Raw genomic sequence first — 17,152 nt, forward strand, 5'->3', positions numbered from 1 at the left:
TGAGAAGATGGAATTTGAGAAGAAGAGCTGCGCTGCAAGGACAAATAATCAATAGAGGGAAAAACTGAGGCTTGAGTAAGGGGATGAGAGAGAGCGAGCGAGAGGTAAAGAGAAGGAGAAAGCATGGCTCCTGTCTTTTTCTGCACCCATCTGTTCGGAGTGCAGGTGGAGCTCTATTCACTCAGCGCTGCATGTGTGTTGGTGGGGGGTAAGGCAGAAAGGGAGGGCAAAAGGAAGAGTGGAGAGATGGTGGAGGGTGGAGGGACGGGGGGCTCTCGGTGATCTCTCCTGAAGGGGATAATGGGAGAGGAGCGCATTGCAATGGCTGCCATGTAGTACCCTCCCTCCACAATTAGCCAATCAGCAGCAAGCTCTGCCAGCCAGAAGGACACATAAAAGAAGAACATTGCAGCAGAGGCACAGAAGGAGCCTGCAAGGAGCTGGGAAATACACACACAACAGCAGAACCACAACACCCTCCCCTGGACACACCCTACTGGGGATCACTGCTTCTCTTTTTTTTCTGAACCATCGCCCACGCCACACGGAGAGAAATCTCTCTCTCATCATCGTCCTGAAGAAAACCCCCTTCTCCTCATTTTCACACTGCTGAGGAAACCTACAATCGCACGGGCTGAGCTTTCCTGCCGAAGACTGTCGTTTTTCCTTTTTCTTTTTTTTTCTTTTCGTTTGGAACCTGACATTCGCCTTTCTCGAGCCACACCACGGCGTAATATCTGCAAGACAGCCTGAAGACCTGCCACTTGAAGGACCTAGATCACTATCATCTTTGTACATCAAGAATGGTTACTGTACGTATGCCCTTTTTTTGGTCTATCTCATGAAAAAACAATAACAGCATCACCACAAAATCAATTCTAACAGCTGAGATGTATAATTAGATACAAAATATAGGGTATGACAATACAAGCTAACCAAAACATGCACACAGCATTTGGTGGTCAAACATACTGGCACATCTAATCGCGGATTCCGTAAACAAGATTAACGATTAGCCCAGGGTATAAGTAATGTGATACAGGCATGCGCGAGCATCGCTACAGCCGAGCTGAGGAGAATCAAAACAATGCTTTCTCCTGCCGTAAGAGCCACTCGTCATAAATCACGTAATGCGTGAAACCCTCCGCAACATACATTTATTCCTACATCCGCTAATTAAACGCGTTCAAGCGATAATTAGCCATTATTAACAAAGAGCGCTGAGGAATTCCTCAGAAATAGCAGAGGTGCGGCGGACGCAGAAGAAGGGCGTAAGAAGGCACATGCCTCGCTCGGAAAGGATGCTCGAGACTGAATCTCGGAGACAAAACCCGATGCCTGGGAGGCTGAGAGCCCATCGAGAGCAAAGGCAAAGAAAAGGGTCGAGTCACTCAGAGGGGGAGGGGAGATATTATGCATCCGTTGGTTTGGATTGAATCAGGCAGGACAAAATTCCTAAAGCTTGCGATGCTATATAAGACACCGCGAGAGAGGAAAAGGCGAAATGTCATGCATGGAAACGGCTAAATATCACGCATTTCTTGCGATATCTTAGCGAGTTGCGTTTTTCTTCTTCCCTCACCAAAAATACATAGACACCGAGAGGGTAAATAAGCAATACGAGGGGAATACAAAGGCCTTGAGGGAAAGCGTTTTGGGCGTGTCTTCTCTAAAAGAAGACTGCGATGGCACGCGCACAGAATCACCATATTCACGTAGATTTTCTGTGTGAAAACATAAACAGAACCGCTTATTTGAATACAAACATGTTCACATTTAAAATGTTAAGATTAATGAATTACGTTTAATTCTTTAGGCCTGCTCGACATGAAGTGCTGTCAGGTTAACCGTCTTTGTTTCTTATCAGAAAGACGTGATAATGGTACTAGATTGGCTATAATGGCGACTCGTTTTGTAATATACATAATTTTAATAGCCCACTTTAAATATTACCCTAGGCTACACCCTTGTCGGCTACACAACATTTTGCGTTTGAGGTTATAGAGGCCTCTAGTCTTGACAAATAAGTAAATATATATTGGTCTGCTGTGAAGGACAGCCTGACTTGTTTTATAGTGACCTCAGACAAAAGGCGATAGGAAGCGACGCGCTTCTCTTTCGCTTTAAGTCTCAATCGATGGTGTGATGAATGAATGACGGGCCCCTCGGCGTGTTGTTCCGCAGTCCTCCGTGAGCACGAGCCTCTACCGCAGTGCCAAAGCACATAAAACCGTTGAGTCAGATAACCTTCTCCAGGCGCGTACGCAATTCAAGGACAAGGACATCACAGCGATACACAACACAACACAACCGTCTGAACACGCGAGCTCCTCGTTAATCGTTCATAAAGGGGTTTGTCAATTAAAGAAAAAGACGGCGTTTAAAAAAAAAGATGATGTTTCACAGTATTTGTATACTGTCAGGGCCGTTACGCACGCTATAGGATCACCATGCAGGCCTCGTCTATTGTGGATTTGAACGGTGATTATTTTGAACAGGTACAGTACAGAAACTGATTTTACAGCCCAAATAATCAAATTAATTGTTAAATATTACGACCATTCCATTTAAATACGGATTTCGGGTGAGAAAAAGAAAATGTCAACGAACTAGAATAGCACCAAATTCTACGAAATAGACTGGCACCATCTTTGCCTGCTTTTAAATCAAAGTTAAAACTTTTCTGTTTGATAAAGCATTTAATACTTGAAGTATTTTCTATTGTTTATTACTGTTTTTTTATGCTGAAGTACTTTTTTTTAATGGTACTCTATTACCATTTTAATTGTTTCTGTTTTTATTTGTTGTAGTTTTAGTTATTGTAAAGCACATTGGTCAGCGTGGGTTGTTTTTAATTGTGCTATATAAATAAATTGTCATAGTCATAGAATTCTATTCTATTCTAGAATAGAATCGAACAGAATATTATACAGCTGTTTTTATATAAAGGAAAGACATGAGCTACAGCCATTTTTTTCGATTACATTGTTATTTAAATGTACATTTTTAATATTTTTGCTATTATTATTATTATTATTAAATGGTCTTGTTCCTGTAGAATAGAGTAAAAGTGAAGACAGTTGCAATGCTCATTGTTCCCGGAGAGTCCCGCAGCCTCTGGCCTCGACACAAAGCGCTACTGTTTACATTAATATTCATAGTGCTGCCATGGTCTCTGTAGAGGAGGAACGGGTGGCTCTTTTGTTCGCTTGTGTCAATACGTTTATTCAGCAAAAAGGAGCTCGTATTTGTGAATGCCCACAGAGCACACGCGCACTTGTCCAATCAAAGGACGAGAGGATAACGAGTTTAAACGATTCGCAAACGTGTTTATTTATAAGGACGACATCAAGAGCTTAATGCCCACTTGAAAAAACGGAGCCCGCGGCACCAAGGATATTTTGTAGGTAGTTGTCTTGAGCCACTCCCGATTTCAGCACTCTGGATAGCGACCAAACAGGAATACCAGAATACCACGAGCGCCTTTTCTTCCCGCGTTCTTTCAGAATTCTAATAATTTAAAATAGCAAATACATTGTTTTAAAATAAAATAGCGCTATTTGGGGAAATATAAGAGAGACTTGTGTATCCGCGTGATAAATCAATTATCTTTCGCGCTGCGAATTTCACGAGTGAAATGAACCCAATTCACCGATAAAAATAGATAACAAAGAAAAGGGTTTATCCGTTCAGTTTTGACTTGTGTCCTGTTGTTTTACAGCTGCCACAGTGATCCCTTAAACTGCAGTGAGAGTGTGGCTAATGCCTTTTGTTTAGGATAATCCTGTAATCTGTTACTGAAACGGCCTATTGGCAATCCAACATTCACATTTCAGTCAGGAGGCCCGTCCAGACGCGTACGTTTGTGAATTACAAATGATAAAAATTAAGGTCTGCATTAGGCGTCAGAAATGTCACGAGCACAGATTCATTTTCGTTGACAGATAATGCTGGCAATCGCTACCCTGGCAGTCTGAAAATTAATGTTGACATGTTACATACAGCTACAGATTAGATCAGCCTTATGCTTTATTTGTTTACCTCGCCGGATCTTGTGCGAGACTGTTTATTTTAAGAAAATGGCTCCCTCACTGCACAGGGACATTAAGGAAGTGACGTGAGCCAATAGTCTTCACAGTCAGATTGCTTTTTTCTCATGCTGATCTTCAGGCCTGTTTTTTTAAAGCATGATGTGTTTAAGACTGTAAATGTATTTTAATTTATTACCATATTTTAAAATCATCTACATTTTTATTAAAGTTAGTCTCATTATGTCTCTCAAGAACAAAAAAGGTGGTAGTTAAACCAAGTGGCTTGGTTTGATCTTACATTTGTGTACTGTGACATTCAACAGGGGGAAAAACCCCTTTTGTTTGACAAGGCTTGACGGTCATTTCAGCAGACTCTAATTACAGACTCACTAAGAAGAATCTTTGCAGTCATTTATCCTTATCAGCGCACTGGTGGGAAGGTAATAGGTTTTGCGTATGAGATGCAGGGCTCTTGTTTGCGTGCGAGTCTGGGTCCTTGTGTAGGCGATGCTGATGCGGTGCATTAAATATTGAGGGAGCTCTCTCCCAGAAATAGAAAAGTACAGGCTGGGACGGGAACGTCAAAGCCCGCTCGGTGGCCACGTTTTGTTTCGAAAGGCCTATTTTTAATAGCGTAGTTTCAGTTGATAAGGTGTGTGATGTTTAAGCAGCGCAATGGAAGTAACTCCAGCAGTAAGCAGTCTCTCGCCTGTCTATGTGAGTCATGTATTTTGGGATGAAGTGCTCTTCCACCTCTACCTCTGCTGTGCTGGCGCCAGTATCTGGGCTGTAAGATAGTGTACGTGTCAGTCTGCGTGGCCGAAGAGCCTGCGCGGTGTGTAACTCACTACATTCATCGCTGAGGATGGGTGGCTTGCCATAGGGAGGTTTACTTCAGTTCACAAATCACATTTGCCCTGATCCTGTCACATTGTGTCAAGACTCACTCTGTTTGTGTCAATGCATAGGCAGGGCCTGTTTGAGTAGGTTTGCATTCTAAACCCGAGATAGTTCCCAGGCTATGAAGGCTATGGGCTACTGCCCAAGCAAAAGATGCCATTTTATCGCCATTCGTGATCAAACGAACGCCCTTCTCTTGGAAATTCCTGCTGGGGTGACAGTCAGTCTTGCCTAGGTCCATGTTTGCAGAGCTTTAATAACTCGCCTCTCTGAGCTTTCTCCTTGTCAGTGTCAATTTGCCTGAGATATAAATTCCGGCTGCCCCGAAAGCTTATTTGATTAATGCAAGACAAAAAGCGATTTTAACCGAGCGCTCGTTCTCGAACATGCACACACTAAAAGTCAAGAAGCCAGCCAATAGCAACAGTCGTCAAGCTGCTGTTACCTGGGCAACCTGGTTAGAGGTAAGGCTCAAGGCAAGAATAAATCATTCCACTGAGGAGACAGAGCGTTACAGAGAGATGAGAGAAAGAGGCAATGCTGAAGGGAGAACAAAGGAACAGACTTCCCACACTACTATAAATTCACCTGTTAGTGCAAATGAATGTAAATAAAATAAAAACCCGCTTAATTAGATATCAGATACAATTTCATTTATTTCCAATTACATTCCTGGAAGGATTTCTAAAATTAATTTTAATCTAAAAAACAAAGACACTTGTGGCAGATGATTCTGCCTGTTGATCGTGGGACTCCAACAAAAAAAAAAATCACGGATGCATTGTTAATTAGGTTGGTGAGACACCCTGTTCCACCCCCAGGGGCCGTTCTGGGGAAAGAGCGCTTTCAGTCAACTAAGGATGACTGATACATGAACATACATTACACACGCCAATTTGTAAATTCTGGAGAGTAGCAGCCTTGGGAAAAATACCCCCCAAAAAGAATCAACAAGAAAATCACAAAAGAGATAAAAACGACAGATCGCTTATGGTACGATGCAGAGCACTGACTTTGAGAACTCCAGTTGGGCATTGTGACAGAAAGGGACCGTTAAAGACTGAAGTAGCGTCTACAACCTGCATACATCTGTTCTTTGAAAATCCCCTATAGGCCAAATTAAGCATCATGCTGTGCTCCACAGCAACATGGATGAACCAAAGATCCAGACACACGCACACACATACAGTGGGTACGGAAAGTATTCAGACCCCCTTAAATTTTTCACTCTTTGTTATATTGCAGCCATTTGGTAAAATCATTTAAGTTAATTTTTTTTTCCTCATTAATGTACACACAGCACCCCATATTGACAGAAAAACACAGAATTGTTGACATTTTTGCAGATTTATTAAAAAAGAAAAACTGAAATATCTGAATACTTAGGACCATGTGATATTTCTGTTTTTCTTTTTTAATAAATCTGCAAAAATGTCAACAATTCTGTGTTTTTCTGTCAATATGGGGTGCTGTGTGTACATTAATGAGGAAAAAAAATTAACTTAAATGATTTTAGCAAATGGCTGCAATATAACAAAGAGTGAAAAATTTAAGGGGGTCTGAATACTTTCCGTACCCACTGTACACTCTTCTCATCTTTATTTGTCTGAATTGCATTTTCTTAAAAGGAAATTTAAAAAATAGTGTTCGCAAATACATTGATGTTTATCCTCTCAGAGGCGAGTGATGTAACGCTGTTTGATCCTGGATAGCATAAAGGGGGCTGGGAAAGAGTGAAAGGACTGTGACATCTGCAGGGCCAGGGGCTGAGAGTTGGAGAGAGCTGAAGTGAGGGAGGAGGTCAGAGGAGGAGGAGGGGAGGTGGGATATTGTTCTCTTCCGGCCGTCTACCACTCAGACACATTGATTTTTAACCTCTAAACCAGGATGCCAAGCATTACGCCCCTCAAATTATGCGTTTTCACCCAACTTAGAGTGTAATTTGTAATTTTCTCACCTGCAGATAATTAGCACCATGGAAACTCAGGTGTCCAATGGTCCGAGCGGAACCAGCCTGCCTAACGGCCCCGTCATTAGCACTAACGGTGCCGCGGACGACAGCAAAACCAACCTGATCGTCAACTACCTGCCTCAGAACATGACCCAGGAGGAGTTCAAGAGCCTTTTCGGCAGTATCGGAGAAATCGAGTCCTGCAAATTAGTCCGAGACAAGATCACAGGTGAGCACGCGATTTGGTCTCGGTGAAAATTAGCATCAAAGCATCCTTTTCCAAAGCATTCTCGTTCGTACTATTGCAGGCCAGAGTTTGGGCTACGGCTTCGTAAACTACGTGGACCCCAATGATGCCGACAAGGCAATCAACACGCTCAACGGTCTCAAACTGCAGACCAAAACCATCAAGGTAAGAGACTCATGAAGCCACGCTCTTCAATCACTCGATGGGGAGGACTAAAGCAGGGCCCAAGACAGACGTGACAGCAGGAGGGGAGGAGAATGGGAGGGGCAAGGGGAGGAATCAGTGGTGGGGACAAAAGGAGCAAAACAAAAGAGAAAGTAGAGGTCAGAAAGCAATGGGTTGTGTGCAGAGGTGATTGTGATGGAAATGTAATAAGGGAGACGCAATGTGAGGCTTGGAGGTCAACACGGAGAGCCCCATCTGCCGCCAATCTTGGCTAATTAGGGCCTTCTTTGTCCCCAATTCAGCTGGGTTTTGGGGTGGGGAAAGGTCTGCCTGGGTTTCTGAAAGCGAGAGATTAAACAGTCGGTCTGCGCCGCCACCTGATCACCACACATCAAAGCCGAGGCAAGAATCAGCAGTTAAGCAGCTTCCCCAGACTTAGCGTGTGCTTGCATGTGCTCATATCATGGAAATCGCATGATAGGCCAAGATGACCATCAGAGCAGTTTCATTCCCTAGTCTAATTTGAAACCGTCATGCACTGTTATTCGGTGAATAATGACTGCAGTCCATGGGCGAACATTATTGGCATAGTTATTTAAACAACACGGAGTCCGACTGCTATTGTCCTAATTGTCTTGTTTGTTCAGCGCATTCATCCGGCTTGGCCACTGTTCTCTGACATTCAACATTCGTGTGCCCACTGCCCTCAAATCCTTAAGCTGGGCAAATGTCATATTTTCCATGTCAATAGAGCATTGTTATAAAGGTAGAGAGCCGATAGCGAGGATGGAAGGGGGGAGGGAGGGAGGGAGATGGGGCGCAGGAGCAAAAGCTAGGAGCAAAGGCTAGGAAGGAGCCGAATGCCAATGACAGGATTAGGGGCCATATGGGCTGCAGGCACCATCTGTACTGTGGGAGAGACAGGGAGAGGGTTAATTATGGGGCAGCATCCCATCCCTCCAATACATCTCCCCCCTCCAGTCTCTGCTGTACACTCACCCACTCACTGCACAATTACACCCCTACCTCAACAATACCGCTGCTTAGTCATACTGGCCTGCAAGACGCAAACACGCATATGGTGGAAAAACACATCATTCTGCCAAGGTCTGATGGCGAAACATGCAATAACTTGGTTGGGCGTCGTAAAATGGCTTGAACACATTTAAAATAGACTCCTGTTTATGATAAAAACAAGTTTACTTGCTTAACTTTTTTTGTTGTTGCTGCTGTAATCGCTTACATAAAGGTCATCAGATTCAAATATGCCAATGTGTGTTGAAAAAAAATGAAATGAAATACTTTGTTATAGAGCCCATTATTAAAGAAAAAGGTTACAGACAGAAATAAATGTTTTCTTCCCGATTTAGAATTTATATAAATTCTAAATGATATATGTAAAAATGAGTAAAAAGCTATAGGGTGCTATAAAAGTTTAGAAAAATAATAAAAAAGTACATATGCAGTTTAAATTTTATTAAATTATATAATTAAAGCAGTTTATTAGTAAATAAGTAAAAAAGGTCCATTGGTAAAAAGACTATATATATGGCAATATAAATAAATAATTCTAAAATGTATATATTATATTAGTATTGGGGAAAAGGCTATATGGTACTATAAATGTTTAGAAAGACAATAAAAAGTACATATTATTATATTGTATTATATTATATTAAAGTTGATTAAATTCTATATAAAAAGTATATTAGTGAATAAGTAAAAAAGAGCATTTGTAAAAAGACTAAGTATATATTAAATATGCAATATAAAGGTAAATCAATTATATATCAAAAAAACATATACTATTTTAGGTTCTAAACAAAACATGTCCATGTATAAATGAGAAGTATTAGTTGTATGTGTAATACTGTTGAATAGAAACGATCGTACATGAATAATCCAGAGTTTTGGTAAAGTGAGGGTGCCACATTTCCATTAGCATTAATTGGTATTGTGCTTTGTATTTGATTTGCTTTTGTTTTTTTTCATGTGGTATTTTGTGAGGATGTGTGTTGGGGAGTTGTCAGAGATGCTGGACATCTTGTAATCTGTTTACTTGGTTCGCCGGTTGCCAGAGGAGCAGGTTCCCCTTGAGAGAGAAGACAAAGGAGAGATGGAGGAGAAGGAGGGGGCCAATCTCTTTATCTCAAAAAACCACATGCGCACACACTGACACCATCAATCAAAGTCAGCCCCTTTCAACCAGAAACTCATAAATATACATATTTTATGAGAAAAATCTGTTCGCATCTCAAATACGACCAAGGCGGCTCAGTGGGGGAGTTTTAGGAAATATAGAAGGGAATATAAAAATGAGATGAATATTTGAACGTCAAAACAAATGCCTAATTGGACTTGATATTACATGACACGTCCCAAAGCGGAACAGGTTCTAAATGCTGCTGTCTTGTGGAAAATCACCCGCTAGAATAACAGCCCATGATATCAAATTTTCCTCACGACTCCCTGAGGGAGCTGGTCTCAAATCAGCGCAGGGGGTGTCGATGCGTATGGGGGGGAAGTGTGAATGTGAGAGTGGGTTCGTGTTTCTGCTGTCAGGAGCACAGTGAAGCTGACGTAGCGTTTAATAAGAGAACCGGGTTTGGTTGGAGTGAAGTGCACGTAAGAGACGTGGATTTCAAGGAAGGAGGGATGAGAGAGAGTGGGCGGATGTCTCGCCTTTGAGCGTGGCAGTGCTGTGACATATCTGCTTCGACTACACTTGAAAGTTTGCACTGCTGGGAGTTTTAGGACTGTCACAGCTGTCTTGATGCATGCTTCTTAATATTTCTATTAAAAGAAATCCTAAACTGCAGCTCCTTGTTGTGTGTGTGTGTGCGATGTAGGTGTCCTATGCCAGACCAAGCTCAGCTTCCATACGCGATGCCAACCTGTACGTGAGCGGCCTGCCCAAAACCATGAGTCAGAAAGACATGGAGCAGTTGTTTTCCCAGTATGGAAGGATCATCACCTCACGCATCCTGGTAGACCAGGTCACAGGTAAACGTTACCACACTTCCACAAACAGCGTAGGGACCCTGGGGGAGGATTACAAATCTAATTAATGCTCTGGATGTGACGCAAAAAAATAAGCTATATGCTCCACCACAGTCAACATGAAATCAAAATTGACCCCATTTTTACATATCCAATGCACATTCCTGGCAGTGTTATTTTGGTAATATTTTGAATTAATTTTATTTCAGTTACAGTTTTAGTAATAATTTAGGTATGTTTAAACATGACTGGTTTTTATTCATTTTAGTTTTAGTTATTTTAGTATGTTAAGATAAACCAAATGAAAATGATAAATGTTTGGCAACTAGCTGAAATAAAAGTTTTTCATATTTGTATTGATTATTTTATTTCAAGTAACATTTTTTAATCTTTTAGTTTCAGTAAACTATAATAATCCTGATTCCTGATCTTACTGTCAAATAAAAAAAAAGAAGACTGAAGTGACCCCAAGTGCTACACAGTTGCACATAAATAAATGAATGAATAAATAAATAAATAAATAAACAAACTTTATGAGAAAAACCACAAATCCTTTGGGTATAAAAGGATTGAATGAATAAAAAATGTAAAACCTCACAGAAAATTTAAAACTAAAGAATAAAGACGTCTATTGAAATATACAATTATGCATTATTCATCTGTACAACGTTTTAATAAAAAAAAAAAATCAAAATCAAAAACCATTTATCCTTTTTCATTGATATTAACGTACAGTGTTAATCAAAAGCCAACTTCCCAATACATAAAATCAAATCCCACCCATTTTTTTTCTCATCAAAGTTCCTGCATCAGTGAGAAATACGTCACAGTATGGAAATTAAATGGTTTGCTCTGAATATGGTTATTTTTAAAGTAGAAAAAGTAGATCATAAAGTACTAAAGTAAACAGTTTGGTTTAAACCTGTGACCACATGACTCAACTTATCTGTCATTGATTCGATTGACGGTGCTAACATTTGCCTCGCTTTCTGTCCGGAGCAGGTATATCGCGCGGAGTAGGATTCATTCGGTTCGATAAGAGAAACGAGGCCGAGGAGGCCATCAAAGGCCTGAATGGTCAAAAGCCGCTGGGCGCCGCCGAGCCCATCACCGTAAAGTTCGCCAACAACCCCAGTCAGAAGACAGGACAGGCCCTGCTTACCCAGCTTTACCAGACAGCTGCTCGCCGCTTCACCGGCCCTCTGCACCACCAGACTCAGCGCTTCAGGTACCGCTCCCACCTGCAGCCCACACCCCTACCGCTCCCTACTCTGCCTCTGCCGGTTTTCCTTTAAACCGTAGCGCGTTCACGCCATCAGGGGGATTTTTTCGACAAATCACAACGGGCCCAACTGAGGCAGTGCTTAATTTTAAAAGAACTGCCCTGCTTAGAGATAAAACACTGCATGTGAATCAGTCACGTCATGGATGCATTCACAAGCATTCATCGCAGTACTCTCAATCCATCGCCTGAGGGCTCAGCCTCTGAGTCTGTAAGCACTGACCAGCGAGCCGCCGCCTGCTGATTGGTGGATGCGGTGCCCAGTAAAGAGCTCCCCCTGGTGGCTGAAGTGGCTGCATGAAAACGCTTGTCTCTGGTTGTTGGATCTTGCAACTAATATCTTCACCTCAGTCACTCTCCCTCTTGCATTGCAGACTCGACAATTTACTAAACGCCAGCTACGGAGTCAAGAGGTAATTTCCACAAAAAATGGTGTCCTTTCAAAAGCATCCATGCCTAAACAAGCTCAAACAAAGTGCCCGGAATATCACCTGCTGACTTAAGCATTACCATTAGAGATTTGATTTGATAAACCACCGTTTCAGTAGACTAGATTGACATAGCTGATATCACAGCAGGACATTCTGGCATGGCTTTGTTGAACCTTTTTGTTCTTTTGGTTGATTCCTTGATTGAACTGATTTGTATGTATTGAACTAACATTATTATTATTTTTTTTCAGTTTTGGTTGCTTTAATGTATTTTTTTCCACCAGCATGGACATACAAGATTCCGTTTGTGTCTCCTCTGTTCGTTCCAATTTTCCGTTGATTTGTTTCTGATTTGCCTTCATCCCTCTCTAGGTTTCTGTTTTGCTAAGTATATCGTGATTTTGTTACATTGTGAATTCTGTGTCCTAACAGGGACTAGAGTTTGGTTTGGTCAACCTAGTTAATAATACAATAGCTGCCCATTTTCTTACCTACTTAAGGCTGTGGAGAGCGAGTGTCCGGTTCTCAAAGAGACAAAAGTGGCAGGAACATGTGGTAATGAGAAGCACGCTGTGCTGAACTTCAGAATGACACCCATGGTAGCTCTCCTTCTTTCCTCCCCAGATTCTCCCCCATAACCATTGACAGCATGACCAGTCTAGCCGGCGTCAACCTGACCGGGCCCACCGGAGCCGGCTGGTGCATCTTCGTCTACAACCTGTCCCCGGAAGCCGACGAAAGCGTCCTGTGGCAGCTCTTTGGGCCGTTCGGCGCTGTCACAAACGTCAAGGTCATCCGTGACTTCACCACCAACAAATGTAAGGGCTTTGGCTTTGTCACCATGACCAACTACGACGAGGCGGCCATGGCTATCGCCAGCCTCAACGGCTACCGCCTGGGCGACCGCGTGCTGCAGGTCTCCTTCAAGACCAGCAAGCAGCACAAGGCTTGAAGGAAGGCCTAGTCACTACTGCTCTTTAACATGCAGGGGGAGCTACTGAGCTCCCTGTACATTCACTCTACATGGGCCTGGACTGAGTCGCTCTCTAACACACATTCGACACACACACATACACACACACGTTTAGTTGTTTCAAACAAAAATACACAAGTAGAGTTGTTTTTCTTTTCTCTTTACACAACATGCTAGTCCTTCCCAACATTTGCCTGTATTGAATTAGCAGAGTTGTGAGGCGGGGCTGGGCTGGGGAAATCCACGAGGAGGGACAGTCTTATGAATGTGACAGAGAATGTCTGCAGAGATTTAATTTAATTCAGGCAAAGTAAGAGAACTGGTCAACGAACGAACGAACGGGGAAAAAAAAAGTTAATCGAATATGTGCAATTTACCCGAAATCTTGCCCCGGTAACTCTCCTGTCTGGCTTCAGAGGATGTAGTCACTTTTTTACACTTGGGCATTTTGAATCAGTGATTTTTTAGAGAAAATGATTAAAACAGTGTTCTCATATATATTATGATATAACTATATATTCAACATTTAAGGTGGTTTTAATAGCCAAATATGTAAGCATTTTCTAGAACTTTGATTACGGTTTCCTGGCTCTACATTAGGTTGCAAACTTGCCTTATGGCACCACACACACCTTACTCGAGGTCCAACCCAACAACCGCTGAACAAACTGTGTGGATGGTAGTCACAAATCGAGAGGTCACCCGGGGGTCATCACAATCACCTCAGCACACCGAAAGACAACGTTCATCAGAGACACTCGCACACACATACACGCACATGCACACACGCACCTCTGCTGGAGGGCATAGCGAAACATCACAAAACATGGCGACCTAGAATCTCGTATCTTTCCACTCTGAGTTTTAGAGTTAGAATTTAGAATCGATTCCACCACATGCAGTTGTCTGTGTAACTAGGGGCATTTCGACAGTGTTCCCATGGCGATGGCATTTGGAATTCTTCTGAAAGTCTTTCAAACCAATTACGAAGGCCGACTGCGGAATCCAGAACCATATTAGATCATTTTAAACAGGTTTGAATGGCTCGGGAGTAGGAAAGGCTGTGTGTCAGCTCTTTGAGCAAAAGAGTGAGCTGTTATGAAGGTCAGAGGCCACTGGGATTGGTCGTCCTTGGTCTTCATAATTTCTCAGATACATTTAACTCCATTCACTAAACAGAATCGCATTATAATTCACTTTCCCGAACCGGTTTTAGCAGCCCCTGCGTATCTAAACGGCTACATATCAAATAAAATTTAGTGTCCTCAAGACCCTTTAAAGCAAGTCGCAGCCACATGAGCTGCACAAAAAATCTCATAACTGAAAAATTCCCTAGACACATTAAAGACAATGCCCAAGCTGTCCACAGCCCTGCGATAAAACAAACGAAACTGTTCCATGGGGAGAGACATTGCTGTAAAATTGCAAAACTTCACATTATATGAAGAAAAGAACTGAAAGATGTAAATGTGTTCAAATCAAGTGACATTTTGCTTTTCTAAATAACGCTGTGTTAGCCAAAGAGGACAATGATCTCTTTGAAAGGATTACATTAGAGATTAATATATTTTTATATCGACGAAGAAAAAAACCACAAGACCTTGTGCAACATTTTTACAGATTCTTAAATCGTGGAAATCTTTGGACACACCGCATGGCTTTTATTTTCAGAGTTTTCAACTTTGGGAGAGAGGGCCAGTCTGCGGTGTTAGGGCGGGGATCGGAGGGTTGGGGACTAAGACTTACATGCAGTGAAACCATTTCATTTTCAAAAATACAAAAAAAAAAAGAGAAACATACGAAACATTTAAAAAAAGAATCAGCAGACAGGTACATGTATGCATTACGCAGGAAAGCGACGTTACGGTTTCTCTAAAGTGTTGAAAAAAAATCAAGCGTTGCTTCAATAACGGTGCAGTGAAGCTCGAAACGGCGTCACATCGAACACCCAGAGCATCTCATCTTGTATCGGCAAAAACAAAAAAGAAGAATCACCTTAACGCTTCAGCATGTTCGGTGCACCAAAAAAGCAAAAAAAAATTGACAATGTAATGTAGCTGCACTTATTAATGTAATCAATTCTCACAATAATCCATAGTGGATTATATTCGCCAGTATGTCAACACAACAAGCAAATGTCTATCATTGTGCTGTCTAGATTTGTTTGTTTTTATTTAATTTCTGCTCCACATATCTTCTGTATTCCACCATCATATTGTCGACACCTAATTTTGCTCCTTTGCACAAGCACTAACCAACCAAGGGATCTTAGCTTTGTCACTGATGAAGGGAAAAAGTCAGTCCGAAACATTTAGCAAGAGTGTGACCGCACACACACGTACACTTAGACACACACACACACACACACACACACACACACACACACACGCAACACATATCAAAGTGTCTCTAGGCCCTCCACAGCATTCCCATTGTATCAAAACTGTGATACACCTTGAAGTAACCCCCTCAGCTTGCGCTACAGTAACAAAGCAACACGTTTTTCTTTCGCTAACGCAACTCATCCTGGAACTCATCGGTGGTGTGCCCTAGAGGGGACAAAAATCCTAGACGTAAAGATTGGTCCGCCCTCTAAAATGAGCGATGGGGTAGATACAGTGGCCATAGGGAGGTTTTAGCGTCGTCCCTCTGGCCGAGTGTCCCAATGAACCCTTTAGCTACACCGCTCCCCCATCCCCTCAGAGAGCCAAGGACAATGGCAGGAAACAAACATGCTGCACCGCTTGAGCAACTACAATAATAATCATTAAAAAAAAAAAAGAAAAAAAAAAAACCTTTCCTATGGAACAGTAAGTGCAATGTGCTTCGTTTTTATATTGACTGAGAACAAAAGATATATATATTTTTAAAAAAAGAAATTAAACGTCACACTGAAATGGTTTGCAGAATAGTGAGTGGATCAAATGTAACGAACAACAACAAAATGAAAAAAAAAGTGTTAACTAACAGATTCATTAGAAGAATCAAACAAGCACCAAGAGCTCTGGTCTCTAAAAATGTCCATTATCCCTTCCTCCACCCCCTTATTAGTGCTCTGACCAGCAGCCAGGCCTTAGGCTCACCCGCTGTCATACAGCCGTCAAACCGACCGAGAGTGCGGTCTAGAAAATAAAAGAGTCAGTGGGAGGGCTAGAGCGCAACGATTAGCAGACGTGGGCGAAGAAAGCGCAGCGGGGGAGACGGGCCAGGCGAGGCGAGGCGCTGAGCTAGATAAAGGGGTCAGTGGTCACTCTGTTTCTCAACCAGTTGTATTTTGTGTCAGTTAATTTAGGAGGGACACAGAGTTACTTAGCAACGTTCTTCTGAAACCATTTTCCAGGAATAACAGAATAAAACAAATGAACAATAATGATAATAAAAAAAAGGTCAAAAGCAGAACTCCTGATCTCAGTGTCTGTGTGTCACGAAGACAAATCTCATACTTCCAAACATAAACAAACACATAACAAAGGAGGAAAAAAATAATAAACCTTTCAGTTTAGTTTAGGATATTTATTACTGGGATTTCAGCTGAAGACGCTTGAGGACTTTTTCATGGAATTGTTTAATTATTTGTACTTTACATGCCAGAAAAAATAAAAGATATAAATCTCAGTGTTTTCTTTGTGCCTGCTTTTTTTTTTTGAGAATTGAGGGGTTTTGTAGGTGTACATCACATGCTGCTGCACTCATTCAGGACAAAATGAAATTCTTCATCCGATTTGAACTTAGTCAGTAAAGTTAACAAACAGCTTGATATTTAACAGGTTTACAACTTCAGTAAACAACAGGTAATGCTGAAGTTCATAGTCTAGTGTGTAAAACATTAACCTCAGTTAGTCAGCTAGCCAATGACAATTTAGGTTGTCCACTTCCTACACTAAACGTGTAATGATGCACTACTCTAAGCCATTTTGTAGCATACATAGTGTCAGCAGTGTGTTCACACTGAACAGTCCGAAAAGAAAAAGTGCACTTCAAATAACCAGATAATGCACTTAATTAACTGTTGCACTCGTCCTTATGCAGCTCAGGGGAAGGGGCTATTAAACTCTGATACTGGATGAAAAAGAACTTCAGAAAATTCATACACTACACAGTAGACTAAATAGTACATAGTATAAGTGCATACTGAACAGTGCTGGGTAGATTACTTACAAAAGGTAGTCCAT

The 17,152-nt window shown here is 41.7% G+C and overlaps 1 protein-coding gene across 7 annotated transcripts; it reads left to right on the forward strand.

Moving 5' to 3' along the window:
* The first annotated feature begins 401 nt into the window (after positions 1-401).
* LOC107725017 (ELAV-like protein 3) lies at positions 402-15,010 on the forward strand. Of its 7 annotated transcripts, none has more exons than XM_016534137.1 (7): positions 402-812; positions 6,895-7,111; positions 7,191-7,294; positions 10,144-10,297; positions 11,294-11,522; positions 11,951-11,989; positions 12,611-15,010. In XM_016534137.1, exons 1-7 carry the CDS (start codon positions 804-806, stop codon positions 12,957-12,959), a joined length of 1,101 nt encoding a protein of 366 aa, XP_016389623.1. In that variant the 5' UTR covers positions 402-803; the 3' UTR covers positions 12,960-15,010. The 7 variants fall into 7 exon arrangements, with proteins under 7 accessions (XP_016389623.1, XP_016389625.1, XP_016389624.1 ...); XM_016534139.1 differs by having other exon boundaries at positions 12,632-15,010; XM_016534138.1 differs by having other exon boundaries at positions 11,297-11,522.
* The last annotated feature ends 2,142 nt before the right edge of the window (positions 15,011-17,152 follow it).

Source organism: Sinocyclocheilus rhinocerous, unplaced genomic scaffold (assembly GCF_001515625.1).
Source record: "Sinocyclocheilus rhinocerous isolate Xijiao unplaced genomic scaffold, SAMN03320098_v1.1 scaffold1027, whole genome shotgun sequence".
In the NCBI taxonomy this organism is placed as follows: domain Eukaryota; kingdom Metazoa; phylum Chordata; class Actinopteri; order Cypriniformes; family Cyprinidae; genus Sinocyclocheilus; species Sinocyclocheilus rhinocerous.